Source organism: Stegostoma tigrinum, chromosome 19 (assembly GCF_030684315.1).
Source record: "Stegostoma tigrinum isolate sSteTig4 chromosome 19, sSteTig4.hap1, whole genome shotgun sequence".
Classification (NCBI taxonomy): Eukaryota; Metazoa; Chordata; class Chondrichthyes; order Orectolobiformes; family Stegostomatidae; genus Stegostoma; species Stegostoma tigrinum.
The window spans coordinates 20,446,629-20,463,609 of record NC_081372.1 but is presented as its reverse complement, the minus strand read 5'-3'; the positions used below and the strand labels follow the sequence as shown (position 1 = coordinate 20,463,609).

The window sequence follows — 16,981 nt, the reverse complement described above, 5'->3', positions numbered from 1 at the left end:
TGAGCTTCAGCAATATAATCCCAAGAGGAAAAGCAATCTCCTTAAAACAGCCAAACCTTTGGATTGCTGAATGCAGCTGAAGCAAAAGCTTTTACCATGCTTTTTACAAAGTTAAAGACTGGCAGAAAGTCATGCAGTTAAAAACATTAAAAAATTATCCAGTTACCTTAATTTGGCCCACTTCAATTAAAAGATCACAAGATTTTTTTTAAAAAACACAACTAATGTTGATAGCACCCCTCATCTTTTGTAGCATTATTACTTTTCTGATAAATGGTAGCATTGTTTTATTTTTTTGCTCGTTGAGCCCTTCCTTTCCTAAATTTGAAAAATTTAGGATAGATATTGCTAGTCTATCTTCATCTGAACAACTTGAAGAAAGATAGGTCATATGCAGAGGGTGATTTCCAAGGCAGTCAATAATTCAGCTGCTTCCAGGGACCCTGTCCAGTTAAGGTATCCTTCAGTGGCTGGAGGACATGGTGAGAGAACTTCCAGAGCCAGAGCTACAGCCCCACTGTTAAAAAATGGAGTGTTAATGTTCCCAGTGTAGGAGAAAGGAAATGTGCTTCAAGATGGAGATTCCCTCAGTGGAGTATTTATTTTAAAATCGAATAAGCAATCCCTCCATGGACAGTCAGTAGCTTCAGCTGAGACTCTCTGCATGTGGAGGTAGGAATTTTTGAACTGGGTGGAATGCTGCCATCCTTGACTGCTATCACAAGGTAGCCTCAGTCCCTCTTCAATGCTTTGGCTTCAGTGAAGGTCATCACTGATGAGTAGCCATTACACAAACCCAGTCCACCACCTTGACGCTGCCATCGCTAAAAATCATCGAGAGACAAAACCATGGCAGGGAACTGTCACATGGGCGACAGTGGGAAATTGTGGGCATGTCCCCCAGCTTCACAGATAAATAAAAACTCAGCATTTTGGCCTTTTGCCATCATTAGTGTTTGCAGTTAGCAATTACAGGCCTGTTCCTAACCTAAGTAGCAGCTATTAATCTCAGTCTGATCCTGATCCTACCCATTTTTGTGACCCAAACTTCCATCATGGAGTATTAGGAAGTGACCATAAGATCAGTGGACAGTCCTGTTTGTGGATTTTTGGCAGGAGGTAGAAACAAGCTGTGTGGAGTTGGGTGACTGTTAGCTTGGAAGCGGATGGGGGAAGATCACCAGATGAAATGAGATCCATAACGGTAGTGAATACAATGGCCTGATGTGCCATGGTGGGGTCATGGTCCAGGGGAAGGTAGGAGGATGTATCTGAGAGCTGGCGCTCAGCCTCTGCAAGGTAGAGGCCAGTATGCCAGACAACAACATCACCACCCTTATCGGCAGGCTTGATGACAAAGTTAAGGTTAGATCTGAGCACACAGAATGCAGTCAGTTCGGAGGGGGATAGGTTAGATTTGTTGATGGGGCAGCCAAATTGAGGCGACTGATGTCATGTCAACAGTTCTCAATGAATAGATCGAGTGCAGGTAAAAGGCTGGAGGGAGGGGTCCAGGTGGAGAGAGAGTGTTGGAGTTGGCCAAAGGGGTCTGTGGGATGGGGAGAGGACTCTTGTCCAGGTAGACCCATTGTTTCAGTCTCTTCATTCCCCACAGAACTCATCTCTTCCTATCTTGACTCCATCTTCTCGCTCTGGTCCAATCTCTACCCACGTACATCTATGATTAATCTGACACCATATGCTGGTTTCAAAGCTTCCAATTTACCGGCTCCAGCCACCCCCTCTTTACCATGGATGTGCAATCCCTTTACACATCCATTCCCCACAAGGAAGGTCTTAGGGCTGTCTGCTTCTTCCTGGAGCAAAGACCTGAACCATCCTACCCACCACCACCCTCCTCCGCTTGGCTGAGCTTGTTCTCACCCTCAACAACTTTTCTCTCAACTCCTGTCATTTTCTTAAGGTAAGAGGGGTTGCCATGTTACCTGTATGGGCCCGAGTTATGCCTGTCTCTTCATGGGATATGTGGAACATTCCTTGTTCCAGTCCTATTCTGGCCCTCACCCACAACTCTTTCTCCAAAACATTGATGATACGATCAGTTCTGCTTCCCTCTCTCATCGAGAATTGAAAAACCTTATCAATTTTGCCTCCAATTTCCACCCTGCCCTCACTTTCACCTAGTCTATCTCTGACTCCTCCCTCCCGTTCATCGACACTTCTGTTTCCATTTCTGGGGATAGACTGACCACTAATGTCCACTACAAAACCACTGACTCCCACAGCTACCTGGACTATACATCCTCACACCTCACTTCCTGTAAAGACTCCATCCCATTCTCTCAGTTCCTCCGTCTCCGTCGCATATGTTCAAATGAGGCCAACTTCGACAAGGGAGCCTCCAAAATATCCACCTTCTTCCTCAGCCAAGGATTCCCCAGCTCCGTTGTCAACAGGGGCCTCGATTGGGTCTGACCCATCTCCCACACTTCTGCCCTCACCCCTTCTCTTCCTTCCCGCGAAGGCGATAGGGTTCCCCTTATCCTCACCTACCATCCCACAGCATCCACATCCAGAAGATCATCAGACGCCATTTCCCCCACCTCCAGCATGATGCCACCATCAGACGCATATTCCCTTCCCCTGTCTTGTCCGCCTTCTGCAGGGACAGTTCCCACCATGATATCCTTGTCCATAGTTCCTCCACCCCCAACATCTCCCCACAGCCCTATGGCACCTTCCCCTGTAACCGGCGAAGTGCAACACCTGCCCATTTACCTCCTCCCTCCCCAGTATCCAAGGGCCCTAGATACCTTACAACTGAAGCAACACTTCACCTGCACTTCCAAGAATCTAGTCTACTGCATTGGCTGCTCACAATGTGGTCTCCCTGACATTGGGGAAATGAAGCGTAGACTCGGCGACCACTTTGCAGAACATCTACGTTCAGCTCACAAAAAAGGACCCTGAACTATTTGTTGCCTGCCACTTCAATGCACTGCCCTACTCCCTAGCCAACATCTGTGTCTCCGGCTTGCTACAGTGTTCCAGTGAAGCCCAGCGCAAGCTGGAGGAACAACACCTCATTTTCTGCTTGGGCACCCTACAGCCCTCCAGACTCAATATTGAGTTCAATAATTTTAGGGCCGAAACTTTCCCATGTCCCAGCCCCCACCCCACACACCAGGCCTTGTTACCACATAGCCTGCCACTACACACCCCCTGTTGTTAGTCACTAACAGTCCCCGTTAACAACTATCCTCCCTCCCAGCCTGATGGTTAGCAACTCCTTTGTCTGTCCAACTGTCTTTCTCTCTCTCTGGGCTCTATCCTGTCGTTTACTCCCTACCTCACCCACCTCCCTATTTTCTACATATAAACTGATGTTTTCCCAGCCACTATCAGTTCTGAGAAAGGGTCACCAGACCTGAAACATTAACTCTGTTTTCTCCTCTACAGATGCTGCCAGACCTGCTGATCTTTTCCAGCAACTTTGTTTTTGTTTCAGAGACAGTAGGAACTGCAGATGCTGGAGAGTCTGACATAACAAGGTATAGAGCTGGATGAACACAGCAGGCCAAGCAGCATCATAGGAGCAGGAAAGCTGATGTTTCAGGCCTAGACCCTTGGTCTCGGGTCTAGGCCCAAAACGTCAGCTTTCCTGCTCCTATAATGCTGCTTGGCCTGCTGTGTTTATCCAGCTCCACACCTTGTTATCTCTTAACTTTATTTTTGTTCCTGATTCACAGCATCAGCTGTTCTTTTGGTTTCTAATCAGTACGTAATTGATTAGTGTAATATGAGCTGGATAGAAACTAGATGCTGGGCGTCCCTGACATGAAAGTCAGAGCAGACACCCTGGCAACTCCGGTTGCTGGCTTCATCTTGGACCTGTTGGTAGGTTGAGGCAAACAATGTGGAGACATATAAGTAGAAGCTAGATAGGTAAATGATGGTGAAGGAAGCAGAAGGTAATACTAATCAAATTATACAAGGAAAGAGAGGTGGAAATTAGCAAGGGGAGGCAATGGCCTGAGTTGTATTATTGCTAGACTATTAATTTAGAAACTCAACTAAAGTCCCAGAAACCCAGATTTAAATCCCACCACAACAGATGGAATTTTTTTTTCAAGATCTGGAGCTATGAGTCTATTGATGACCATAAATCTATTGCCCATTGTCGGTTGTTAACAAAAAAATCGCCTGGGTCATTAGCATCCTTGAGGAAAGGAAATCTGCCATCCTTACCTGGTCTGGCCTACATGTGACTCCAGACCCACAGCAATGTGGTTGACTCTTTATTGCCCACTGGGCAATTAGGGGTGGGCAATAAATGCTGGCCTAGCCAGAGTGCCCATGTCCCATGAGTGAATAATAAAACTGGAATGAAGCATATGCATTGGTATGGGCTGCATGAGCCTGGATTGTGGTATATTCCTTTGAATTCATTTGCAGGGTATTGCTGGCTTGACAGCATTCATTGGCTATCCCTAATTACCATTGCAAGGTGGTGGTAAACTGCATTTTTTTTAACTGCTGCAGATTAGGGGCTAAAAGCTGACCCCTGAGAACTGTGCATTCTATTCATTGCACTGATAATAGGATGAAATATTAAAAGGTGAAAGCAGGAGAACTCTAGGACTTCTGGCTGAGAATAAGGTGCTGTGGTAGGGTGTGAAGCATCTTTCCATATAGGTGGAATTTTCGCTTCCCTGGTGTGGCATGAACAATGGTGAGAAATGATGGGGAGAATGAAAAAATAAGAGACTCAAGAAAATGGCTTCACATTTTCCCATCAAGCCTAAAATAGCAACTTTAGAATCTTGCATTTAGAGGTGACTATCTTACTTATGTGTATTATTAAAGCCCTAATGCACCTTATTTAAATGCCACTTCCAATTCTCCTCTCCATTGACAAATAAACCAGGCAACACAAGTTCCTAAAAATTAATTCAGAGCAGGTACCTGGCAACAGCAGCCTGCTGAATGAATGTCCCAGCTTTCATCTGACTGGTTCTTCACAATAGTGACCCTACAAGCTCTGGGGCTTCCAGCCTCACCATGTCATTTTGCCTATTCATGGACCAACTGTCATATAATTTCAGTCTTTCAATACTTTGCTTTAGAGCTGAGACACACCAATAACTTGCATGCTTCTGTCAGGTCACATTGAGTGCAGCGACACACCTGCATCTACACGGATGCATCTTATAGCTCTCAGCCACTGGGAGACAGCCTCTGTCTATTTCACATTACTTTCTTAGCGTCGGACCACAGACGTAAGCACTGACTTACTGACTTAGGTGGCAAACACACTGCATGTGTTTCGAACAGCTGAACATGAAAAACATGCATTCACAGGTGTGGGTTTTCCTGGCCATTCCAGCATTTATTGGCCATTCATAATCACCGTTTAGAGGTGATGGTGAGCTAATTTTTGTTTTAAACTACTGCAGATTGTGGGGTATAGGTACTCCTCATGATACTGTGAAAGTCGAAGGGGCGCAGTCCTTAGTGAGCTGAAGGGGTCTAAGGTCGGTGAGGAGATACTGTCACAGTCAGTAAAGGGGTTTGTCCTATTCCAATCAAAGAGGTTAGCCATGATCATTTAAGCACTTAGCCCTTCCATATTGAGATCCATACCCTTTCAGTCCCTGGATCAGGACACAGTAAGTTCTGCAGGTCGAGTACAATCAGTCCAGGGGTTACAAACAATCAGTCTGGAGTGTGGGCCAATTTCCCTGTATTGAGATGAAGAGAGCAGTTGAACTTAATGGATGTAGATGGAAGAGCAGGTGTGATAGTGAGGCTAATCCTCTGTATGAGTAATACATGCAGAGGGCTGAAAGAGTTATTGGTTTGGGAGGATGAGATGAATCAGAGCTTTTAAGTGAAAGTTGTCGTTCATGAGCCTTGGTGTGAGATGCGTGCAGTGGCAGAGTTAGAATGAGTGGTGGTTCTGTCATTATGATGTAGCAGAGTCTGACACCGTGGCTTTCTCTGGTGATTCACAGCAGATAGAACTACTGTCCCTTCCACCACGTTTCCCATTCATACCTTCAGGTCTTTGTCCTGAAGCAGGGAGCAAGCTTATCTTTCTTTTGGGTCGTGCCCTCAATGATAACAGTTAAGAGTAAAAGTACCTGTGGCAATTCTCTGAGTACTTCAAGTATGTTTTTTTCAGCCAATGCATGTGTCACAGCAAAAGCAAGTGTTATTGCTCTGAATCAAATTACTTCAGAAATTCCAAAGTGACTCCATGCTTACAAAACGCTGGCAACATCAGTTTCTGCTGATTTGGCTAATATTTTCTTGTTGTAAAATATTACCACTGCCTCTTGAATTCCTGGTGTGTCCACAGTTTGAAATCAATAAAGAGTATTAATGTTTATGAAAGTTGCTCATACTAAACGAAAGCACAATTAATCCAGTCAGAGTCAAATGGACTTTAAAAATGGTGCAGTGGTGTGAATGTTGGAATGTCTGAGCCATACTGAGCACTTCCTTTTCTCTGGCAGCAAGATTCCGCCAGAAAGGCAACCGAGAGACAGGTTGCATAATTAATAAGACAGAAAGCAGAAGGCTATGTGAGAAAAGTTGCCCTGAGCCGTAGCAAACAGTTCTGAAGTGTGAGACTGACCGATTTCACTTAATAAAACACTTTAAATAAAAATAGGCAAATTCCATGTGGAATTTCAATTTCCAGATTGTGATAGTAGCCTTACAATTTCAACTAATCCTTTGGCTGTTGAGAATATCCCGAATATGTAGCTACTTTTAACTCGGGCTGTGCAAATTCAAGTAATTGTGACAGTGAAATAGGTTCCAATATTTATAAAGAATAAAGCTTCACAAATGATAAGTGGAGGTTATTTTCTCCTTTATTAAAAATGATTGTGTTTGCTATGTGTTGTACTGCAGATACAAGAGACTGATGTACCCAACTGCTTTTATTCAAGAATGCTGCTATAGAACTGTCTCTCTTAATGGGGTAGGGCAAGAAATGACAGAAAATAACAGCATCAATAAATTATGCATGCCCACGTTCTGCAACTCCGTTCATTCATAGCTACATTCAACCACTGCATCTTTAGATTACAAAGGAAAAGTGTTAATGCAGCTGTAAATGACATTTATTCACTGGCATTCGGAAGAAATCCAATATCTACAGCCACATCTGACAACCTGATTGTTGAGTGTGGGAAATGTCCTGCAATGTGTAGCACACTGATTTGATAGTTACTGAGGATGGAGATTAAACCTCAAAGCGGTTGTGCAGACTGACCCAAGGCTGGGAAAACTAGCATTCAAAGTATGTTTAGGATTACCTCTAAAAGGAATTTGTTTTTTGAACGCAAATAAGTGATACATTGAGAAGTTAACTGTTAATGCAAAGACATGCGTACATAGGGTTTTCACCAAATTATTAAGGGGAACATATCTGTTCTTGCTTATTAGTGTCAAAAAAAAAAGAAAATGATGATTTAGGGACCAGAATCTTCCTAAGACAGTCACTGTTCACCCTTACCTTGTTGTGTTTCTAAATACACAACACCAGGGCACTAATTTAATTGAAACGTGCTACACTGCCACTTTTGTTGGACATTATTGTTTATACACTGCAGAGGCAATGGCCTAGTGGTATTATTGCTGGACTGTTAATCCAGAGACCCAGACAATGTTCTGGGGACCTGGGTTCAAATCATGCCACAGCAGACGGTAGAATTTGAATTCAATAAGTATCTGGAATTAACTGTCTAATGATGACTGTGAATCCATTGTCAATTGTCAGAAAAACCTATCTGGTTCACTAATGTCCTTTTAGGGAAGGAAACTGCCACCCTTACCTGGTCTGGCCTATATGTGACTCCAGACCCACAGCAATGTGGTTGACTCTTAAATGCTCTGTGGGCAATTTGGGATGGGCAATAAATGCTGCCTAGCCAGCGATGTCCTCATCCTGTGAATGAATAAAGAAAAAAAAATGGTGAAAGGCCTATTTGGCTTTACTTTCTTCCCAAAGGATAAATACAATAATGAACGGGGTGGCTTCTTAAACCCATGCAATCCAATTTTCTGACCCTAACCGAGTTTGGGTTCTGATTGCTTACAAATGTGTGTGGACTTTTATTTTCATATTTGCAACAGCTTTGATATGAAGGTGTGGTGGCTCATATAATATCTTGTCCAATTTTATTTTCAAGAACGCAGCACTTTTCAAGAGTTTGAGGGGTTAGAAGAACTGATTGCAAAGCAGTTAAGAGTACAAGTACCTCAGGCAATTCTCTGAGTACTTTTTTATACGTTTCCTTCAGCTAATGTCAATGTCACAGACAAAAAAATGCATGTAACTTGCTCTGAATCAAATTACTTCAGAAATTCCAAAGTAACTCCATGTGGACAAAACATTGGCAACATCAGCTTCTGCTGATTTAGCTAATATTTTCTGGTTGCAAAATATGGCCAATGCCACTTGAATTTCTGCTGTGCCTACAGTGTGAAATCAATAAAGAATACTGATGTTTATGAAAGTTGCTCATACTTAATAAAAGCACAATTAACCCAGTCAAGAGTCAAATGAACTACATATTGTATTCAGTGCAAAGATATGGAAATAGGTTCAGCAAATATGTACTTCTGTAAGCTTTTGCTCACATTTTTACCAAAGTAATTGTCCTCTATTTGGAAGGAGAAAAATAAATGATTTCTTTATATGCATTTAAAAGGAAAATGGAGAAAATCACTGTCACTTTCTCCAGATTCTGACTAAAAATCTATCCAGCACTTTCTGAATTTCAACGCTTTCTTCATAATGGCTGACTAAAAACCTGCACTACTCATATGAATGAATTTGTCATTCAGACTGGATCATCAGTTATTTTAACGTTAGCATTCACTTGAAACTTGGACAGAAATGGTTCATCGCAACATAATTCTTTCTTGTCCCTTTTATATCTTACAGGGAAGGAGATTGGTGGTTAGCCCGTTCCCTCGCTACAGGAAATACTGGATATATCCCCAGCAATTATGTTGCACCTTCTGACTCCATTCAGGCTGAAGAGTAAATAATTTGCTTTAGAGATGATAAACTGTGTTTTTGATTATTCAAAACAAAATTCTTCTGAAGAGGAGAATGCTTGTGAAACCTTGCATTAATATTTTATGATTAGATCCTGCTTTTTTTCCATTGTATTTATAAAATGTGATGATGCAGTAAGCAGTCTCCTCCTCCTTCAGCTGCTGGCTAGACATTTGGCAGAGACTAGGCTCTTCTGCTTGTCTGAATCCTGGACTGGCTGCATGACGTCTGTCTCTGACCATCAATTCTGCCAGGACTGCAGTGGCATTACTCCAGCATGAAATCTGCATTCTCCACTATGATGTCCTTTTAAATAGATAGCCATCTCGAATTGATGGTTCTATTTCCACACATTTTACTTAACGTTAAACAACATTGTTTGGCTCCCTAGATATAAGCAGATAATGCTGACTGCAATTCAATAAAATAGACACATGAAGGGGAATGTCAAGTTTTGTTTGATCTCCTTCCCAACTCTCTTCAAAACACTAGCTCAAACTGAGTTACGGGTGATGACCGCTGCTCAGATACCGCATCCAAATTCCCTTTCCTTATCTGCAAGCTGAATAGGTTATTTAACTGGAAGGTGGGGGGAGGGGAGTGAAGAGTGGCCTCTGTGGCTGATTTCAATCACGGTCCTCCCCGCCCACTTATCCACTGTACATTCCAGATGCAGAATACTGGCATTCCTCAGCTGGCTTTCAGGTTTTATAGCGCTTTTATCCTAGTGACAGATTTGCAGGTCCAGAAACAAACCTGCGATTCTGCTGGTACGGTAAAGGGTTGGATTTAAAAGCAACATAATCACAGGTTCTAGCTCAACTGGAGTCTCCACAAATCCAAATCAAATGGCACCAATATAAATAGATACATATATATTATCAGATTTACCACATGACATTAACATCTTTCGCTTAAGCATTATGTCGATAGTGTAATGATAGTGTGAAGGTCAAACATTGAATAGCATTAATCTAATTAAACCCCATAGCAAAATTGAAAGTGCTCTAGATGTGGCTTTTCCTGATATGAAATATTGCATGTTAATAGATTAGCTCTGTTTATAAAAGCTTTGTCAAATGTGGAGCTGGGCTATATTAAGTCCACTGCCCAGGTTGAATTTGCTGGTGTTAGCTTTTGGGGAGCAGCAATGACCATATGGAGGAATCAAACAAGGCCCATGCTCCTGGCTATTATTTCATGACTTTTGCAGCAAAGTGTGTATTTGTAAACTTCATGTGAGACTGGGATTAAATGTGATGGTCCACCACTGTTATCTACGATATACTGGGTTTCACACTGGACCTTGCCTTCTTAGCAGGCAAGGCAACTGATGTACATTTAAGTCATCATTGGACAAGCATATGGACGTACATGGAATAGTGTAGGTTAGATGGGCTTCAGATCGGTATGACAGGTCGGCACAACATCGAGGGCTGAAGGGCCTGTACTGTGCTGTAATGTTCTATGTTCTAAGTAGTTTTGAATCTGGTGACTCTTACCAGAACTGTTAGCAGCGAGGGACAAAAAGTGGTATTTATGCTTACACTGAAGTGGAGGGGGAGAGGGGAAAAAGGAGAGGTGGGAGGATATGTGAAGATAGAGCCCAGAGACCGAGAGATATAAAAGGGATAGGTAAACAAAGAGATTATGACCCTGAGCTTCCTGTTGCCTGTAACTGCAACACACCAACATGTTCCCATGCCAACATTTCTGTCATAGACCTGCTACCGTACTCCAGCAAGCCTCAGCACAGTCTCAAAGAACAACATCTCATTTTCTGCTTGGGGCCCCTGAAGCCTAAAGGGCTTAACAACGAGTTCATTAACTTTCTAGCCGGATACCATCCTTCCATGATTATTACCCACCCCATACCCAGTCCTGTTCTGACATGGGTTGCTTTTAGCACAGCCATACATTCCATATACTCCTGGGTCCATTATCACCTTATAGAGGTTCCATTAAGTACAGCTCAGCCATTTTTTTTATAGCTCGCCCCTTTTATCCTGCTCGTCATCCTTATTATCACTTCTCCAGCTTTTCTTCGGTCCTGGCCTGCTATTATTATCTCCTTATTAACTTAGTCCTTTCATATTTCCCTCTGTGGGCTCTGTCTGCACCTATCCCCCATTCACCAACACCCCCCATCCTGCACTTAGGCTTCAGCATAAATACCATTTCTTCCTAGCCACTAACAGTTCTAATGAATAGTCACCGGACTCGAAACATTAGCTCTGCTTTCTTCCCACAGTTGCTGCCATACCTGCTGGGTTTCTCCAGCAATTTCTGATTCTGGTTTATATCTCTAGCATCCGCAATCCTTTCCTGTATGATTATAAAGAAGTACTGGGGTTGTGGATGTACAGGATCATTAAAAAAAAATGAAAGTACATCAAAAAACCAGAAGAGGCATTTTGGCACATCAGAGGTTAAATGCACAGTTCAGTAAGCTGCAGCTTTTCAGTGATACAAATACAGCAGGTTATTGGTGCCTGCTCTAGTGCTGGCCATGGTAATAGTGCCACAGGGACGTAATGAGGGAATCTGCACACAGGTCCTCAGAATGGCAAGGATTAAACCCCGCCCTCGATGCTGGTGAAGACATTATAGTCTGACCTGTAGAGAGTAAAATTTATGCTCCAATATCTTTCCAAATTATACAGAGACAGGCAACGTCCTGAATTATTGAAGTAGCTTTTGTAGGGGGCATATGCATTATTGATGGTGTGGGGGTCTGCTTGTAGTGCATCAAGGGTCATTTTGACACACAGATGAGAGAGATGAGAACTTTCAGATCTATCTATAAAATATAAAAAGAATTTAAATGGGTTTCAATGTTAAACAGGCAGCTTATGTTGTCGAAGGCAGAATTGTGAAAATATGTGGCAGTGACATAGATTATGTGGGCCTATTAATATGCAAACACAACCATTGCCACCTCAGTGATTATCATAAGCAACTCAAATCCATTGTTAAGTATTAATATTTGCCCAATTTAATCATATCAGATTACTTTGCCCAAAATGCACAGACTATAGGTTAGAAAGTACAGGGCTAGATGCAGAAGCAGTAACTACTGGAGTTTCTGTCCCCTTTTTAATATTGCAGCATTATCAGATTTTGAATGAGAGAAATTACCAGTCTGTTCTATCTTAATCCCATTCCCAAGGAGATCTGGGGACATGACATGAGAAATGCAGGTAATATTGGACTAAGGTGCTACAGCTGATTTGAAGGTAGAGTAGCTGGCAGTTTAAAGAAACTCAGATGCCTCATCACAATAGTTTGATGCTTTGTAAAGTAATTATAAATGATTTTGATGGAACAAGAGGCAGTGGACTTATCTTCCTCTGTTTGTATCCTGAGGGACATCTCAAAGTGCTTCAGAGTTGGTGAATTATTTTTAAACTGTAGCAATTTTTATTATGTAGGTACATGTGGCAGCAGACACTTGAACAGCAATGACCACAAATACGATTAGATTATTGGACAGTTGATCATGTGGGTGAAAGGCTAAATGTTAGCTGAGACCTTTGGCAAGTAGCACTTATCTTGACTTTTGACCATATTAACAGTCAGAGCACTAGGTCAGTGACTCATCTGAAACACCACATCTTTGAAAATGCAGCACTTCTCGAGTACTGTGCTTAAGTGTCATCTTAGATTATGTGCTCACATCTGGAGATGTACTTGGACGTAACATTTGGAGGTGAGCAGGGAAGATTGATTTTTTTTTAAATTACGCATGAAAGCCTGAAACTTCCCAAGAACCAAATAGACTAAAAGCATCCTAAGCTTGCCGCCTCTGAAATGCATGCAGAGGATCATGAAAAAAAAAACATTCAGCCCATCTATCCCATTCATTCTGCACAATTAACTAAGGGATTAGCTGGCATATATTCTAGTGACTGCCTGGGAAAAATCCTGAGAGGAAATTCTCCAATAACAAGGTTAATGGAAAAGCCAGTCTCCAGACAAAGTGCAACTTACCTTGCATAGAATTACTGTTGACATTTTCATTAACATAACAAATTTATGGACAGTAGTAGTGTTAACCGTACTGAGAGAGAAAAAAAAATCATGCTCAAGAGAAATGTTTCCTGATTTAAAAAACAATTGTGAGACCTAAGACCAGTATAACTTTAAAATTTAGTGGATAATCTGCTGTTTCTGAATAATCTGAATTCTGAATAATATTCAATTATTGCTTATTAAAAGAAGCTTTGAATGGTTTCTGCTCATCGCTTAGAGATACTTTTGAATATGCAGCAAAATAGAGTGGAGGGGAGCACGTTGGTTGTAAAAGTAAACAGTGAACATCATTCAGTCCTGCTTTATCTCTGTTACTGCTGACACCTTGTATGAGTGTTCTTCTGAGAAATGAACGGAGGTTTGGTTCTGGCTAGTGAGTCAGCTTTAGGAAATGCATAGAAATTTAGTGTTAATGCTTAATTTCTCCAAATGATGGCCATTTTTATTGACTGTTATTGTTTCAGGTGGTACTTTGGGAAGATTACTCGAAGAGAATCGGAGCGAATGTTACTCAGTCCTGAAAATCCTCGTGGTACCTTTTTGGTAAGGGAGAGTGAGACCACAAAAGGTAATTATGACTGAAAATTAAGTGAATTAAATCCTTTTACCATCTGCATAAAGTGGATGCCTGATCTTTGAAGCCCATTAGCTCAGACTGTCACAATTGATTTTATTTTTGCTATGGTGTGGTACGCACAGCCCTTACGCATGAAATGTTTCAGCACATTAATGTGCAATGGAACAAGTCAGTTTAAATCTGCAGTTTTCCACTTGTCGGGTTTTTTGTCTTAACAATACCTTCAGGGAGCTGAACTGAAGTCAGTTGAAATCTATTCATCACTGAAGCTGAAAAATCGGAAGGGAGATTTCTGAAGGGTGTTCTTGTACATCTATTACTGAGTGACTTAATGAAGAGGTTTTGGAACAAGTCTTTTTCGCCTCTGAAATGGTATTATTGTTTGGGGTGATTGAAGGATGAGCAGCAAATATGGGTTCAGAGATAATGGGAACTGCAGATGCTGGAGATTCCAAGATAATAAAATGTGAGGCTGGATGAACACAGCAGGCCAAGCAGCATCTCAGGAGCACAAAAGCTGACGTTTCGGGCCTAGACCCTTCATTAGAGAGGGGGATGGGGGGAGGGAACTGGAATAAATAGGGAGAGAGGGGGAGGCGGACCGAAGATGGAGAGTGAAGAAGATAGGTGGAGAGGGTGTAGGTGGGGAGGTAGGGAGGGGATAGGTCAGTCCAGGGAAGACGGACAGGTCAAGGAGGTGGGATGAGGTTAGTAGGTAGCTGGGGGTGCGGCTTGGGGTGGGAGGAAGGGATGGGTGAGAGGAAGAACCGGTTAGGGAGGCAGAGACAGGTTGGACTGGTTTTGGGATGCAGTGGGTGGGGGGGAAGAGCTGGGCTGGTTGTATGGTGCAGTGGGGGGAGGGGATGAACTGGGCTGGTTTAGGGATGCAGTGGGGGAAGGGGAGATTTTGAAACTGGTGAAGTCCACATTGATACAAATATGGGTTGTTGAGCTGTCTGATTTCTCACTGGCTCAGAAGAGTTTCTCAGCTCTCAACCTCAACCAGGACATGGCTTTTCTTCAGTATCACAGGTTGAAGGTTTCAGTGTGCAGTAGTCGGGCAAAAGGGTTGGCCATTCAATGCTCAGTACGGACTAGTCATTATTTCAGAATGAAAAGATTGGTGAAGTCAGTGATTAAACAGCCAACTGGTGACTGAAGCAATAAAATCCAACCTAGATGGGACAAAATGAAGCTGCATGGTCCTGAGGCGGTGGCTGTACTATTTTTGGAGATTGCCATGTTGTCTTTCCAGTAGCATCGGTTTTCTGACAAATCATTCTGCAACAAGCTGATGCCAATGAACCCGCCCGGAATCACAGACGAGAATGAGCGGTGCTCAACTATGCCTGAAAATAGAGAATGAATCTCAATGAAATAGCTGCCAGTGAAGTTGAGGGGTCAAGGGAAGAGAGGAAGTCTGCAAATGAATTGATTTGTGCACAAATTTCTATGTATGGGGTGGGGGGAGTTGCTGGGTGGACAGCGACAGTGGTTGTTTAGATCGCAGTTCACCATTATTAACAATTGCAAGTCTGACTTTCAGTGGTTTACAACCTTCGCACTCACAAGTAAACATTTCCAATTTGCTGCAACAATTTGAATTGCAATTTGTCTGAAGTGAATGAAAGTGCAGGGGAATTCTTTGTTCCCAAGCTCCTGTGAGTAGTGTGCAAGAATGTAGGATGTGGAAAGTGGTGCCCTCAGGCTGTGCGTTGACAGCTTCTGTCCACCACATTCCTTTTACATCAGTGTTCCTTTGTAAAGAGTAGATGTGCGTAATATAGTGATTAAATGAACAATGTTGCACAGAAACTGTTTGCAGAAAAGAAACAAAAAGCTCTCCTGTTTTGACGCAAAGAATGCATCCCATTTCTTATACTTTTTATGTATCAATTTACAAATGACACAAAAAAGCCATCTGGGACTAGACCTGTTCCATTGGCTTCAGGATAGAGCTTCTAAATATTGTTGTATGCAGCTTATCAACACAGCATCATGGGGGTAAAATTCATGGGAGGGAAACCCAATTACACTCTATTCTTGATATTGCGCTACCATTTGATGCAACACAGAATTGATAGTTCCGGCCAGGTATCCTAAACAGAGTGGCTGTTATGTTTGAAGTGAAGATATAACGGAGTTATGTTCGATGGAGCAACTGCAAAGACTGTATAGGCATCACATTTCATTGATCTCACCATTGCAAGACCTTGTTTTAAAAATGTATCATTTTGAAGTTGAAAAACTCAGGTTTTGAAGCAACAATGCCATTGTTGAGTAGTGATTATAATAATGATATCATCCATTGAGAACAAAACGTACAATACTGAAGCCTTTTACATATCAAGCCCTGGGTAAAACTCTACGTTCCTGGATTGGATTCAGAGGATTTGTTTTATCAAAATTAAACAGCTTGTTTTATTCAATAAAAAGCATAAGAAGTGAAAGGCCAAGGTCATTATTGAAAATGCTGAAGTTGTTTGTTAAGGTCGGACATCTGTATCTCAGAGAGGGGAATTGTGAGATACAGTCAGAATGAGAAATCCCACTGTGGCCAGGGGCAGAGCAGTGTGAAAAGTAGGTCACTGAATAGATAAAAGCTAGTTCTTTGGCACAGCACAACAGACAGACTTCAGATCTCAGCAGTACGTTAAATTATCAGAACACATTAAATACCACACACGAGATTGTAATCCTTCACTGTGTAAAATAACTAAGTAAATCAGATAGTTAGTTAATTGGTTGTAGCATTGCTGCTTTATCTGCAGCTCAAGTAAATGGAGGATTTTCAGTCCAGTACTCAACGCTCCATTTCAGAAATAAATGTGGAAATTTGTTTTCATGCTGATTACTTACTGGTGATGGCCTGCAAAATGAACGAAGAATGTTAAAATCATTAAAAAGACTGTCTACAGAGGATAACTGATGAGGCCATTGAACCAGGAAACAAAGTCTTGGGGAATAAACTACAGAACACTTTGTCACGTATAGGGAAATGGGGGTGTGGCTAATCCTGAGAGGTCACTGGGGAAGCATCTGGTGAGAGATGGGAAGAAACTACTTACTGCACACCAGGATCAAACAGACAGTGGTGCATATATGAAACGGGCTGCTGGAGAAAGTGGTTGAGGCAGCATTTAAAAAAACATTTGCGTAAGTACATGGATGAGAGGCGTTTAGAGGGATATGGATCAAATGCGGGCAATTGGAACTAGCTTAGTTTGGGCCAAAGGGCTTGTTTCCATGCTGTGTCGCTCTATGATTCTATCGTCTTCAGTTTGAAAGTCATAGCATATTGTAATGTGGGGGAGAAATGGGATGTGAAGAAG

The 16,981-nt window shown here is 42.2% G+C and overlaps 1 protein-coding gene across 4 annotated transcripts in view; it reads left to right on the top strand.

Annotated features, from left to right (window-relative positions):
* LOC125461484 (proto-oncogene tyrosine-protein kinase Src-like) overlaps nt 1–16,981 on the top strand; it is a 169,540-nt gene that overhangs the window by 106,752 nt on the left and 45,807 nt on the right. For 3 of the 4 annotated variants that reach the window (XM_048550317.2, XM_048550319.2, XM_048550318.2), the window contains 2 exons: nt 8,924–9,022; nt 13,537–13,640. In XM_048550317.2, coding sequence (XP_048406274.1) covers nt 8,924–9,022; nt 13,537–13,640 — 203 coding nt within the window. The remainder of the gene's footprint in view (nt 1–8,923; nt 9,023–13,536; nt 13,641–16,981) is intronic. The other variant, XM_048550320.2, reaches the window with a different exon arrangement.